The sequence below is a fragment of the Vipera ursinii genome (genome assembly GCF_947247035.1).
Source record: "Vipera ursinii genome assembly, chromosome: 2".
Lineage (NCBI taxonomy): Eukaryota > Metazoa > Chordata > Lepidosauria > Squamata > Viperidae > Vipera > Vipera ursinii.
In genome coordinates, this window is record NC_139513.1 from 24,919,402 (window position 1) to 24,934,289 (window position 14,888).

Consider the following 14,888-nt stretch of genomic DNA (forward strand, 5'->3'; position numbering starts at 1 on the left):
GTTGTCTTAGAGATTGCCTAAATCTTTTTTTTATATATTCTTTGTATTTGAACTTTTATTTGAACTTAAGGATGATTTGGAACTGCGAGACATTTGGCGTGATACATGCAAGAACTATTTTTGATCGTAGTTTAGTTTGGTTGGAGATTATTAAGATTAACAGAGATAGGCGCTTTTGGCGTGTAACTGAGAATTTGTTTGGAAATTAGACAAAGGTGGGAGAATGCAAATAGCAAGTGAAAGTTTTCTTGTTTTTTTCTTTTCTTTTTTCTTTTTTTTTGAAATTAATATGAATAAGGACTGGGATTAAGAAAATTTATTTTGAGTAAAGCTCTTTTTCTGTTTTCCTCTTTTTTTCCCCTCTACTTTATTTGTAATGTTAATATTGTTTGTATTCATTTTATATGAGCTAGAGAGAGATAGAATTTATAGTTTATTGTTGATAACATAGGGGTGTCTATGTTTGTTTTTTGATTTTATGCCCTGTATTTAGCTCTGGGAAGTCGGGGGGGGGGGAGGGAGTGGGGGAGAGGGATAGGGAGGGTTGGATAGGGGTGGGGGAGGGGGGGATTAAAGTCAAAATGTATTGTAAAACTTTTTAAATAAAAAAAAATATCTTCTTCGCCCGCTACGAGGTTAAAAGACCAGATCCCGTAGCCTCTGCTGGCCGGCCTTCTGACTCTCAGCCACTCACCCTGTGTGAACACCAAGTGAGAGCTGTATTGAAGGCTGTGAATCCCAGCAAAGCCGCAGGCCCAGATGGGGTGCTGGGGATAGTGGTCAGGAATTGTGCCGATCAATTAGCAGGGGTCCTGACAAGGATTTTTAACATCTCCTTGCAAACGGCATGTGTACCATCATGCTTGAAGGCAGCTACCATTGTCCCAGTTCCCAAGAAAACTGCAGTTGAGTGCCTGAATGACTACAGACCTATTGCATTAACGTCTGTAGTCATGAAATGCTTCGAAAGATTGGTTCTCCAACATCTTAGGACATGCCGCCCACTGCACTTTGATAAACATCAATTTGCCTACAGGGGAAATAGGTCGACAGACGATGCCATAGCTACTGCTTTACACTCTGTAGCAAGTCATCTCGAGAAACCTGGAAGTTACGTCAGGATGCTTTTTGTTGACTACAGCTCGGCTTTCAACACCATTTTGCCGAGCATTCTCATCGAGAAGCTGACTGACTTGAAATTCTCCCCCGCTATCTGTGATTGGATTCAAGACTTTCTTAGGGATTGGGTACAAACAGTGAGGGTCAGGTCTGCTTTGTCCACCCCCCTGAAGCTTTGCACCGGCACGCCACAGGGCTGTGTGCTTAGCCCCTACCTGTACTCTTTATACACTTATGAATGTGTATCACTTGACCCATCCACTGCGATAATCAAGTTCACAGATGATACAACTGTGGTGGGTCTTATTACAGGTGGGGATGAGACAGCATATAGGGCGGAGGTACAAAAACTATCCATATGGTGTAAGTAACAACAACTTGCACCTAAACATCGGCAAGACGAAAGAGATGGTGTTAGACTTCTGGAGAAAAAATGAGGAACCTGCCCCACTTTACATCGGGGAGGACTGTGTAGAGAGAGTTTCCTCTTTTAAATTTCTGGGAGTCTACCTCTGTGAAGATCTGACCTGGAAAGTTAACACAACCCAGGTGGCTAGAAAGGCCCAACAGAGGCTTCACTTTCTTAGGATCTTGCGGAAGAACAGGGTAGAACAACAGCTAATAACCCTCTTTTACCGGTCTACCATAGAGAGCGTCCTCTCGTATGGTATTGTGGTTTGGTATGCTGGTCTGACAGCCGCAGATAGGAAAGTATTACAGAGGGTAGTGAACACAGCACAAGACATTGTGGGCTGCTCCCTGACACCACTGGATGACATCGCCAGGGCTCGTTGCCTTGGAAGAGTGAGGAAGATTCTCAGGGATGACTCACACCCTGGACGGTATCTCTTTACTCTCCTACCATCCGGTAGGAGATATAGGAATATAGCCACCCGTACCAACAGGCTGAAAAATAGCTTTTATCCGTGGGCTGTTAGGCTTTTAAATGGGACATAATCTTATGCAGAATTGACTTGGGAGGCCAGTGTGTGGTGTAGTTGGTTCACATAGTGTGGTGGGATGGAGGGTTTGTTGTCACTGTGTGTTGGGGGAGAGAGCACAGGGGGAGGCTCAGCTAATCTCAATGTACACATGTTGTACTTTGACAATAAAGGTTTATTATTATGAACCCTGTGGAAGTAGAGCACCCTGACAAAGACCTCTCCCCTTGGAGGAGGCCCTTCCTTCCAAGTCCCATTGACGATGCAAACTGCCAGTTGCTAAAAAGGACACCTGGATTCACTGGATACATGTAAAGGCAGCTGTATTGCACCACAGCCAGGATCCAGTTCTGTTGTGGCTCCAACTGCCGAGCCTGTCCTACCCGAGGAAGAGGACTCTGAGGATGATGGGGAGGAACTGGCAAGGCCACCCTCTCTGGGACCCTCCCCTCTGGCAAGGCCTCCGTCTCCATCTGAAGGCTGACAGGAGCAGCCTGTGATGAGCCAGGCTGGGAGTGAGCCAGAGCAGCTGCAGCAGATGGAGAGTAGCGGAGATGAATCATGGCTAGATCCCCGAGAATGGCACAGAGCCAAGTGTTTACAGCAGCGTAGGAAGAGTAGGAGGGTCAGGGATTAGCTGAGGCACTGAGCCACACCCCACAAGGTACAAAAGGGGGTGTGGCTGCTCTCAGGACTTTGTGACGAACAATAATTTAATCAACTTCTGGTCACATCTTCGGAATTCTGTCGGATTTACTACCTGTTTGAAACCCTGGCCTGAATTCTTGACAACGCTTCTGTACTTTTGTTTCTGGACTGTTTGCTTGTTTGCTTGGACTCATTTTGAGTAATTGTTTGGAAGTTATCTCATTCCAGCAGACGCTTGAGGTAACGAGCCTATTTCTGGCTGACTGTTTGTATTTTGCTGACAAGGCCTTCTCAGAAGGCAATTACTAAAGCCTGAGGAATTACTGCTAAGCTTGTAAGCCGCCCTGAGTCTTCGGAGAAGGGCGGGATATAAATGGAATTAAAATAAATAAATAAATAAAAATTAACCCTTGATAGTCGTGCCTGCTTGTCTGTCTGTTTGTACCCCAGCAGAGGGGGGAACAGAACAAGTTCCAACTCAGAATGTGCCACCCATAAGACTCAGAAAAGACCCAGAGACAAGCGAGTGGACACTGAGAACTCTTTTTGAAGCAAGGGAAGATGGGAGGGAAGACTATGGGAAAGATGGGAATAGGGATTGTTAAAGTTTGTTTTATATTCTTGTGTATAAGTAATGTATCAGGACTCTTGGCTGGAGGTAAACAACTGCACCATGCCAAAACTGGTCCTTTGCCACCTCACGTGTCACGGCCATTTGCCACCTTGCACATCATGGCTGTTTGCCTTAGGCCAGAGGCAAACAGCTGTGCCATGCCAAAACTGGCCATTTGCTGCTTCACACTTTGCAGCTGTTTGCCTCAGGCCAGAGGCAAATGGCTGTGCCATAGTGAAACCAGCCATTTGCGACCTTGTGTGTCACAGCTGTTTGCCTCAGGTCAGAGGCAAATGGCTATGCCATGCCAAAACCAGCCATTCACCACCTCACAGCAAAGGGCCATGATGCTGAGGTGGCAAAAGGCCAGTTTTGGCATGACACAGCTGTTTGCCGCCTCATGTATTGCATCCAATGCTGCTGCAATGCAGCTTGGCCAAAAGCGCCCATGGAACAAGTGGGGCAGGTTTTTCCCCCACCCGCCACATGGATTGTGCTGCCATTGCCATTTCCCATCTACTCACTGGTTTGATTGCCCTGCTACCACTGCCATTTCCCTCCCACCTGCCACACCGATTGCCCTATCACCACCATTTCCCCCCCACCACCTCTCAGATCGCCATGCCACTGCTACCATTTCCCCAACCTCCACACAGATTGCTGTGCCACCGCTGCCATTTCCCCCCCAACCTCCACACAGATCGCCCTGCCGCCACCTGTTGTGATTCAGGGTCAGCCTGTGGGTTCGGCAGTTGGGTCAGACAGGTCAGACGATTCAGAGGAGGAGGAGGGGGGTGTTGGAGAGGTTGCTGAGGGTGCTGGAGAGCTTGCTAATGAGAGCCCTCAGCCAGGCCCCTCCCACCTGGTTACGATGCAGACCCAGCTGTGTGAGCCTGACAGCGTGGATGAAGATGACCCACAGCTGGCCCTGTTCAAGGACACCCGACGCAGGAGGCAGTCAATCAGGAGTAAACAGAGGAAGGCAATGGGGCACCTCGGAAGGAGGCAGAGAGAAGCCATGCCCTGAACTGTTTAAAAGGGGAATGCGTGTGAGGGCTGGTTTGCTGAAGGCAACCGCTTGAATAGCTCCTGTTTCATGGTTCGTGTCTTGTTCTGTTTGCTTTTGTGTCCATAAATTTGGCAGGCTTAGTTCCAGCCTCTTGCCTTCTTGTAAAAGGGGTTGTCCCTGCCTTTTCTGCAGGGCCGGTAGCAGGCTGGTACAGAACACCACCACCTGAGTGCCGAAACTCACTTGCAAGTCTGGGGCACTGGAGTTTCCCGGTGTAGCCATGCCAAGCCATGCCACCAGGCTTCCCAGTGGACAGAAGGGAGATCATGGCAAGAGCAATCGTTTTCCCTATTCCCTCCCTGGCCCTTGAACTCATCTCGACACCTCTTTCTCTGCGTCACTTCTGGCTTCTCACCTCTCCCCGCCCAGTTCTTGCAGCTGCTCCGTGACTCGCGGTGCAGAGAAAAAGTAAAAGCGCTGGCGCACATGGAGAGGGGGAGGGGAGCAGCTCGGCCCCTCCTCTCTCTGGGGCAATGGCGTGCATGCATACAGGGACGGCTCTGCATGCCATCTGTGGCATGCACGCCATAAGTTCGCCATCACGGCCCTATAGCCTGATGGCTTTGGCAGCTAACCAAACTGGCTTTTTACATAAAATATTTAATACTTTAAATTCTGTAGTTTTCTGGTCTGGAAATGATTGAAAAGCTTTCCTACTGATTTAATTTATTTATTTAATTAGTTTTATATACCGCCCTATTCCCAAAGGACTCAGGGCAGTTTACAGGGCAAAGTTTAAAAACAATATAAAAGTTAAAATAGAAATAGAATTAAAATAAATCAAATGAATTATTAGCCCAACAAATTAAAACAAAGTTTAAAACTTAATTCACTCTTCAAATATTATTTAGTCTCCTGCTCACAGTCATTGTTTAAATGTGTTTGAGGCATGTATTCTCATATAGAATATACTTCATGTAATGTTCATTCTAAATGAGATATTTTGGTTGATAAATCTTTTTTTTTTGCTAAGAGTCATTAAATGTGTCAACGTTTACAGTTGAAATGAAAGGATATATAACCTATGTTTTCTTGATTTGTTTTTCTCAAATTAAATTGAAATTAAATTAAGAATTAGAAATATTTTTTCTTAAATTTAATTTCTCAAATTAAAATATGTCCAAAATTAAATCCTCAACAACTTAATTTTAGTGTACTTATGACTACTATACAGAAGCTTTTCTATATCAGAAATTTCTCATTTCCTATGGGGATTGTTGTGCAATCTGGGACTTTCTCCTGTGTTCCTGGCTTCTGCTGGCAGTACTTAAACTTATGTACTGCCCTATAGTGCTTTACAACATTCTCTGGACAGTTTACGGTGTCAGCATACTGCCCCCAACAACCTGGGTCCTCCTTTTATCAACCTTGGAAAGATGGAAGCCTAAGCCAGTCACAATTGAACTCCAGACTGTGGGCAGAGTTTGCCTGCAATGCTGCATTCTAACTATTGTGCCATCACTTTTCGGCCATCTTTGGTAGATCTACCAGTTCCATCCTTTTCTGGAAGAGGAGACAGTGAACACAGTAAAAGCTACCCTTTTTATCTCTCAGACCATTGCAACTCCCTTTGACTGGGATTGCCTTTGAAAAAGACTTCACATTTTGCACAGCTGTCACGCAATGTGTCAATCTCTTGCTGTCCATCATTATCCATCTTACCAGACTACAGCTGTTTCTCAACTGAATTAGCCGCCCACAAGCCTTCAGACCTACTTTTCATAACACATGAAAAAAAAATCCTAATTGCAAGGTCCTGGCTGAAGTCCATGATATACAACTGACAGAAGAAAAAAGACTTTTAAAGAACCTGGACCTATTTTGATTAAAAAGAAAAGGAGGCTGTTTTCAAACAGAATGATAAAAACATGAAGAAAATCACACTGTGACATTTTTGATGCAGAGAGTCAAAAAGCAACCTCTCTTTCATTCCTTCTTTATTTGACTGGATTATGTCTAAGCCATGGGCTGGCAACCCACAGCTCTGGAGCCACATGCGGCTCTTTCAGCCATCTTCTGCGGCTCCCAGTCCTCCACCGCCACCATGTGCAGTCCAGAAAAAAAAAAGTGGGACTAAAAAAGTTCAACCAATCAATTCAAACTTGTGAAGTTTGAATTGATTGGTTGAAGTTCTTTGGTTTGTGGGACTGCCTACAAACCTCTTTTCTTCTTCAGATTGCACCTGGCACCAGTGGAGGAAGACACGGGAGGACTGCTGGAAACGTGAGTGGGTCGGTCAGATGGGGCATGCGGGGTGCGTGTGTTTCTGAGCAGCATATGGAGTCTTGGGTGCTGCCAGACCACCTCCTTCTTTTCCCCCTTTTCTCTTTCTCTTTCTCTTTCTCTTTCTCTTTCTCTTTCTCTTTCTCTTTCTCTCTCTCTCTCTGTGAGAGAGAGTGAGAGAGAGACCAAGTCCGTTGATTTACCTGCGAGCTACCACTGCCTCATCTCCTGCCCTTGCTGCCTCTCCTGTGTCTCTCTCTGCCACTCAAAGCCATCCTGCAGCAGTTTCAATCGGCCCCAATTGCCAAGCATCACCATGGAAGTCAATGGAGGTCCGCGGTGCCTCAAAAGGTCAGCTGTGGCACCTCCAAGTCTGTTGGTTTTACTGGCGAGCCACCACCTCCTGCAGCTCTGCACTTTCCTTCTTTCACTCTGAACCAAGGCCCGTGAGGATTCCTCTCCCCATAGCTGCCACGCCGGTTCATCCCTCACCCTGTTGGTGCTGCGAGCCATGGGGACACCTCGCCCCGGCGGTGTTGCTGGTCTGCCTCCACTGGCTCCTCTGTGCTCCGGCTGTGCCGAAAATGTCAGAACCACACCGAGCCGCTCGTTAACTCTGGTGGCATCACGGAGCTGGCCTGGCCTTGGCCGATGGGCCGCAGTCCGCATGGTCTGCTCATCGGGCCGCTTGGCTTCCTGGCAGCACATCCCACAGGGGAGGTCTGCTAGGGAGGCAGCAGTCCAGCATTGTTTCCCCCCGTGTGTATGTGAGACCTGCAGGAATGGCTGGTAGAGGCGGCGGCAGTCCGCCGTTGTTTCTCCCCCTCATACGTTTCTATGTGTGTAAGACCCATGGGAACGGCTGGAAGTGGCAGCCGGCAGTCCGGTGTTGTTTCCTCCCCTCATACATTTGTATGTGTGTCAGACCCATGGGAATGGCTGGAAGAGGCAGCTGGCAGTCTGGCATTGTTAACCCCCCCTCGTATGTTTGTATGTGTGTCAGACCCGCAGAGAATGGCTAGTAGGGAGGCGGCAGTCTGGTGTTCCCCCCCTCCTGTATGTCAGGCCCACGGGGCTCCACACACAGAGAAACGCAAACACCAGACTGCTGCCACCTCTACCAGCCATTCCCTGAGGGTCTGACACATACAGACATGCACAAGGCAAGGGGAAACAATGCCGGACTGCTGGCTGCCTCTACCAGCCATTCCCGTGGGTCTGAGACACACACACACACACACACACACACACACACACACACATATGCACAAGGGGGAGAAACAATGCCAGACTGCCACTGCAGGTCTGACACACACACACACACACACACACACACACACATATACACATACACACATAAGAGGGAGAAACAATGCTGGACTGCCGCCGCCTCTACCAGCCGTTCCCACAGGTCTCACACACACACACACACAAACACACACACACACATGAGGGGGGAAACAATGCCAGACAGATGCCTCCCTAGCAGACCTCCCCTGCAGGATGTGCTGCCAGGAAGCCGGGTGGCCCAATGAGCATACCGTGCGGACCACGGCCCATCGGCTGACGCCGGGCCAGCTCCGGGATGCTGCCAGAGTCAATGAGCGGCTCGGCATGGTTCTGACATCATCGGCACAGCTGGAGCACAGAGGAGCCAGCAGAGGTGGGCCAGTGACGCCGCTGGGTCAAGGTGTCCCCGTGGCTCGCAGCACCAACAGGGCGAGGGATGAACCAGCATGGCAGCTGTGGGGAGAGGAATCCTCATGGGCTATGGTTCAGAGTGAATGTGGTGCGGAGCTGCAAGAGGCGGTGGCTCGCTGGTAAAATCAACAGACTTGAAGGTGCTGCGGCTGGCCTTTCGAGGTGCCGCGGACCTCCATTGACTTCCATGGGGACGCTTGGCAATTGGGGCTGATTGAAACTGCTGCAGGATGGCTTTGAGTGGCAGAGACAGACACAGAGAGATGCAAACGCGTCTCTACAGGAGAGGCAGCAAGGGCAGGAGATGAGGCAGTGGTAGCTCACTGGTAAATCAACGGACTTGGTCTCTCTCTCTCTCTCTCTCTCTCTCACACACACACACACACACACACACACACACACAGAGGGGGGGGAAAGGGTGAAAAGAAGGAGGGGTCTGGCTTTAAGTGCAGGATGGCTTTAAGTGGCAGAGAGAGAGGCAGAGAGATGCAAACGTGTCTCCACAGAAGAGGCAGCAAGGGCAGGAGATGAGGAGGTGGCGGCAGTGGCTCGCTGGTAAACCAACTGACTTGGTCTCTCTTTCTCTCTCACACACACACAAACACACACACAGAGAGAGAGAGAGAGAGAGAGAGAGAGAAGGGAAAAGGAGGAGGGGGTTTGGCTTTAAGTGCAGGATGGCTTTAAGTGGTAGAGAGAGAGGCAGAGAGACAAGAGAGGCAGCAAGGGCAGGAGACGAGGAGTCAGCCTATGTCTGTGCACACGCACAGACTTAAACGGAGGCTTTCAAACCTGACAAGCATACACATGTGGATATCTGCAACTGGTCGTTGCAAAAAATAGGATGAAAAGGGGGAAAACGTGGGCATGACTATTTAAAGACCCCCACTTTTCCTTTCCTTCCTCCTCTTTGGCACTGTTGACTTCTGCTCCTCCAATCCTGGCTGCTCCTTGCAGTCCCTGCCTGCCAGCTGCTGCATTCAACTTTTATTTGCTTGGTAGACTGGGGAGAGGGGCATTCCTCTGCTTCTTTCCACTCCTGTCATGGCGATTTCTGAGAGTGGGGAGCAGCTGCCTGCTGGACAAGCCCCCAAAGCTCCCTGATCTTGCCTTACTTGCTCGTCCTCTGATGTAGGCTTCTGCTGGGTTTCCTCAACCTCCCCTTGCCCATTTTATTTTAATCCCACCACCGCCTCCCTCTTTCGCAAAGCCTTGGATGATTCTTCTCCCCATTGGCCACCTCCTCCTCTCCTTTGGAACCTTCACGCCAAAAGGCGGAAAGAAGAAAGTCCTAGAGCAGACATGTCAAACACAAGGCCCGGGGGCCAGATCCGGCCCGCGAAGTGGTTTCATGTGGCCCACGAAGCCATCCTGGAAACAGTGAGGGAACGGCCCCCATGCCTTGGCCCTGCCCCAGAGACCCTCCTCCTGCCAGAGACCCTCAGATCTGTCCCACTCCTGCCCAGGGCCTCATAGGCACCCTTGATGCGAACGATGTAGAGCTGGCCACGCCCACCCAGTAGGCCATATGCACTCTAGCCACGCCCACCCAGTAGGCCACGCCCACCCTGGCCATACTCACCCGGCCCCTTGAGGGCAACCGCAATGCTGATGCGGCCCTCAATGAAATTGAGTTTGATACCCCTGTCCTAGAGAGAGAGAGCGCAAGGTGGGGGGAGAGTAGCCTTTTCTGAGGGAGGAAAAGCCAGGACGGCAGAGCCGTCCATACCAGAGGTGCACAGGGGCAGGGCTGGTACACATCTTGCCTTAGGCTCCACTCTTCAATTAAGCCTGTTGTTCTGCACATGCGTGTGCATGCGTGCATGCATGCACACATTTTGCGGCTCCCAGGGTTTTTTGTGCATGACGGAACCGGTTCCAAGTGGCTCTTTTACTGTTTCAGGTTGCCGACCCCTGGTCTAAGCTCATGTAGAATGTAATGGAAACATACTGTAAATCTTAGAACAGTGACAGAATGGAATCTTATTGTTATTAATCTTATTTCTGAAAAACATATGCTGCCTTAAACAAGTATTTCTTCCTGTTATTGTAAGAAGAAGGAATTATGAGCTAGTCTCTGTTAAATATGCAATGATACAAAGGTAATTCTGAAAGATCAGTTAATTATTTTTATTTATTAATTTTTTTATGCCATCCATATACTCTATAAGATAATTCTGGGTGGGGAAGTGATTTGTTTGGACTTCCTAATTTTGTACCCACAATTTGCATAAAATTGGAAAAATAACACAATGCTTAAATAATCTGTTTGTACCACTCCTTGTAATTTACATTTTTTAAAATGTCAATTTGACTTATTATCTCTCAGTACAATCTACCTCCCTGCATGTATTTTGGGAGTGAGGTGGAATATTACATTTGAAAAAATGAGTCCCTGGAGTCCAATTTAGAGTTCTGCTATGCTCAAATGCGCATAAATGATAAGTTTTAAAAATTCTTTCTCCAAAGTCATAATCAGATAAGACAAGGGTCTTTGATAATGTGGACATTGGCAATAAGATCATATCAAGCTTCTCAGGCAAGTGCCTGGACTGGAACAGTTAAATGCAAGAACTGTTTATCTAGATATTGATTAGTCGGGGTTATTAAGGAAGTAGCTATGCAGGAATTCCGGCAATTGTTCTATTTTCAATAAGCAACCTGCGTGTAAAACATTAGGGTGGTAGGCTCTGACGCTGATTCCATTTCCCCATAGTACATTAATTACATTTATATATGCTTGTTGGAAGGAAGGAAGGAAGGAAGGAAGGAAGGAAGGAAGGAAGGAAGGAAGGAAGGAAGGAAGGAAGGAAGGAAGGAAGGAAGGAAGGAGTATATATGATTCATATTTCAATTAAATTATAAATGTATATTTCATACCTAAAGGTTGAATTTCTGTTAATTTTTTCAGTTCATTATTGGCCTTATCATTCTGGTGTTTTGCAGAGTTGGAACCCAATACTTTGGATCTCAACTTTGGGTTGAGCATTCCAAAGGGCTGGTGACTGGGGAAAAGAAAAGGATCCCTCCACTTAGTGATAGGGTTGCCAGTCCCAATTGTGATCACTAAATGAGGACTACCTATATGTAAGTCCAAGCAAGTTCCATATCAAACACACCAAACAGGAGGTCAACTGCCATCTTATCCTAAAGCCTGGGATAATAGTCTGGTTTCTGAACACTTCTGGAACTCCATCAGGTTCGGAATTACACTGATCTTTTGGGGAGATACTATGTCAGACTGTAAATCATGGGTCTTCAAACTTGGCCCTTTTATGACTTGTGGACTTCAACTTCCAGAATTCCTCAGCCACAAGTCACAAGTCATAAAAGTCCACAAGTCATAAAAGGGCCAAGTGTGAAGGCCCCTGCTGTAGATGCTATGACAGAGAAGGCACACTTCTTGAGTTTCAATACATTGCACTGTTCAGTCACTGAGCAAGTTTATTTAACTATCAAACTATTAACTCAGCTATTCCAAAAAGGATTACAGTGATTTTCAACTCCTCTACCATCTGTTGTTGTTGTTTTTTTGTTTATTGCTATGGGGTAGGTGGTTGTTAAAAATAAATTAATAACCACAGACATCACAATAATAATATTCATCTTGTATTAATCTGGTTAATGATTTAATCGTAAAATTGACTTTTAATTTTTCCTCTCACAGCCTATACACACAAGAATACAAGATCATAGTGGGATATAAATCCCATAGATAAATAAAATATGGTTTACCCAAGATCTATTTTGCAATGAGCTTTCGGAATGCAGCTGAAACATCCTGGTTCCTCAGGCTATATATGAAAGGGTTAATCATGGGAGGGAAAATAGTGGTAAACACAGAGTTAATAACGGCTTTTTCTGCTGAATAGGAGGATATGGGTGTCATGTAGGTCAAAATGGCCGCTCCATAGAAGAACCCCACCACACACAAGTGGGACAAGCAGGTGCGCAAGGCTTTGTGGCTCCTTTCTGTGGACTTCATCCTGAGAACTTGCAAGAGGATGGCAAGATACGAAGCAAGAATGACCGAGATAGGGATCAGAAAAAGCAGAAAACATCCAAGATATACTGCCTTTTCAAAGGCAGAATTATCAGAACAAGACAATTGTATGAGGGCTGGATACTCACATAAATTGTGGATAATCACATTAGTCTTGCAATAAGGAAGAGGCAGGACATAGAGAGCGCAAATCAATGCTTGCACACAAGACCAAAACCAGGCACACAGTGACATAAGACAGCATATTTCACTTCTCAGGAGGACTGGATATTGCAGAGGCCTACAGATAGCCACATATCTGTCATAGGCCATGGTAGCCAGGATGAGGCATTCAGCTCCTCCGACTGCCAGGGTGACAAAAATTTGGAGAGCACACCCATAGAGTGAAATGTTGTACCTATTGATTGCAAAATTCACAGTCATCAGGGGAACAATTGCAAGAACCTGGCAGAGGTCCACGATAGACAGTTGACTCAGGAAAAAGTACATTGGGATATGAAGCCGAGGATCAACTTTAATAAGGAAAAGAAGAAGACCGTTTGCTACCAGGGCAATCACAAACATGGAATTAATCACCCCAACAAAAAGGGTGGGTGATTTTTGATGGAGAAGTCCAGCTAGCACAAACTCTGTCCACAGTGTTATATTGTCTTGTCCCATCCCTCTGTCATTGCTTGAATTTAACCTAATTTTTTTAAAAAAAGTGTTTGTTGGAATCAAAGTTATCTACTCTATCTACTTTAGCTATCTATTTCAATTGCCAACTTTATAGCATTTAAATATGCAGTCAAAAAATAAAACAGAAGAAAAGGTTTTCAAAAGCAAAACCTAACTAGAAAAGAGATTTACAAGCATCAAATTTCAAAAAGCTAAAGTAATATTTGTTTTATATTCCACTTTTATTATTTTCAAAAAATAATTCAAGGCATGGAACATAATCCACCTCCCCACTCCTATTTTCCCCACAACAACCCTGTATATTAACAATAGTTATGTTTATCTGGAAATGTTGAAAATAGCGGGGTGATTCCAAAAAAGAAAAAATCTCAGTATTTTTTTTAAAAAATGGCTTATTAAAACTTGGAGTACTTTTTGAAGTTGTTTAGCAAAGGAACATGGGTATCCATAGGGGCAGATGGCAGATCAATGTCACAACTGCAGTCCTATCCCTTCGGTATGCCTGGAGAAAATGGGTGGAGCTTCTATTGCAACCATACACCCACAATCATGTATACTTTGACACATCCACTTGGATGTTGCTGCAAAGAGGAGAAAAGGCAATTAGAAACCCTTACTCTCTAATAAACACATCCAATAATTAAACTAGCTAGTAAAACTATCTCAAAAGTTCAGTCTAATAGTTCAGGTAAAAGCAATCTGAAACAAATAAAGTTTCAAAGGCTCTTTAAAGAAGTTAGTTCTTCATACCTATCCTATTTTTCAAGATAAGCCTCAGGAAATGCAACTCAACCTTGATGCTAAATATAATTCTTTACAGTATCTCTTTCCCCAGTTGCCTCTAACTATGTTCCAAATATGTTCTGGCAACATTTTTTCTGTGCTCTCTTTCTCTTAAGTTGATAGTATCAATGGCCACCTCAAAATGTCACACATTACTCCACCATGTCAGGAGTGAAGAGAGATAGTAAGATTCGGTATGTAGAATTAAAATGGAGTTTCTGGGCTGTTTCAGGCTGATGCAGGGAGGACCCTTCCCTCCGGTTCCAATCAGGCTTATCCCCGCTGTTCTGTTATTGTCTCCTAATCTAGGATTAGACACAGTAGCTTATTAATAACAGAATAAGTTGGAAGGGACCTTGGAGATCTTCTAGTCCAACCTCCTGCACAACCAGGAGACCCTATACCATCACAGACAAGTGGTTATCCAGTCTCTTCTTAAAAGCCTCCACTGACAGAGCTTCCAGGCCTCTAATCATCTTTGGAAAGAGTGCAGAAAAGAGGAACAGAGTCTCTACATCTTTTTTATAATATGGTGCCCAAAACTGAATGCAGTATTCTAAGTGTAGTCTTACTAAGGCTTTATAAAGTGGTACTAATACTTCACATGATCTTGATTCTATCCATCTGTTAATGCAACCTAGGATTGGATTGGCTTTTGGGGCAGCTGCAGCACACTGTTGGCTCATATTTAAGTGATTGTCCACTAGGACCCCAAGATCCCTCTCACAGTTACTGTTATTGAACCAGGTTTCACCTAATCTGTACCTATCAATTTGATTTTTTCCTTCCTAAGTGTAAAACCTTACTTTTCTCTACATATGAAACATGGAGTCACCCTACTCTCGTCATCACTTTCCCCAAGATTTGCAAGGCACTCCTTCTGTAGTGGTTAAAACCTGGCTGTTCCAACAGGCAGTATTGATGATCAGGTTCAGACATTGTTCCTTCTTGTAGTGGTGCTAAATCTATTATATTATGTCTTGGCATTTAAGTACAACTGATCTGATTGGTTGTTATAGTTATTGATCTTGGCAAAGCATGGTTTTAATCCTGCTTATAAAGATACTGTGTATACGTCTCATGGACTTGGTAACAATTGCAGGGTCATAA

General features: G+C 45.8%; 1 protein-coding gene across 1 annotated transcript; it reads right to left on the minus strand.

Annotated features, from left to right (window-relative positions):
- Window positions 1-12,056: 12,056 nt before the first annotated feature.
- Window positions 12,057-12,740, minus strand: LOC310633374 (olfactory receptor 2T33-like; the record flags this gene model as incomplete). The annotated part of the gene is made up of 1 exon (XM_083351076.1): window positions 12,057-12,740. The coding sequence occupies one exon, from the start codon at window positions 12,738-12,740 to the stop codon at window positions 12,057-12,059; it is 684 nt and encodes a 227-aa protein (XP_083207202.1).
- Between the last annotated feature and the right edge of the window lie 2,148 nt (window positions 12,741-14,888).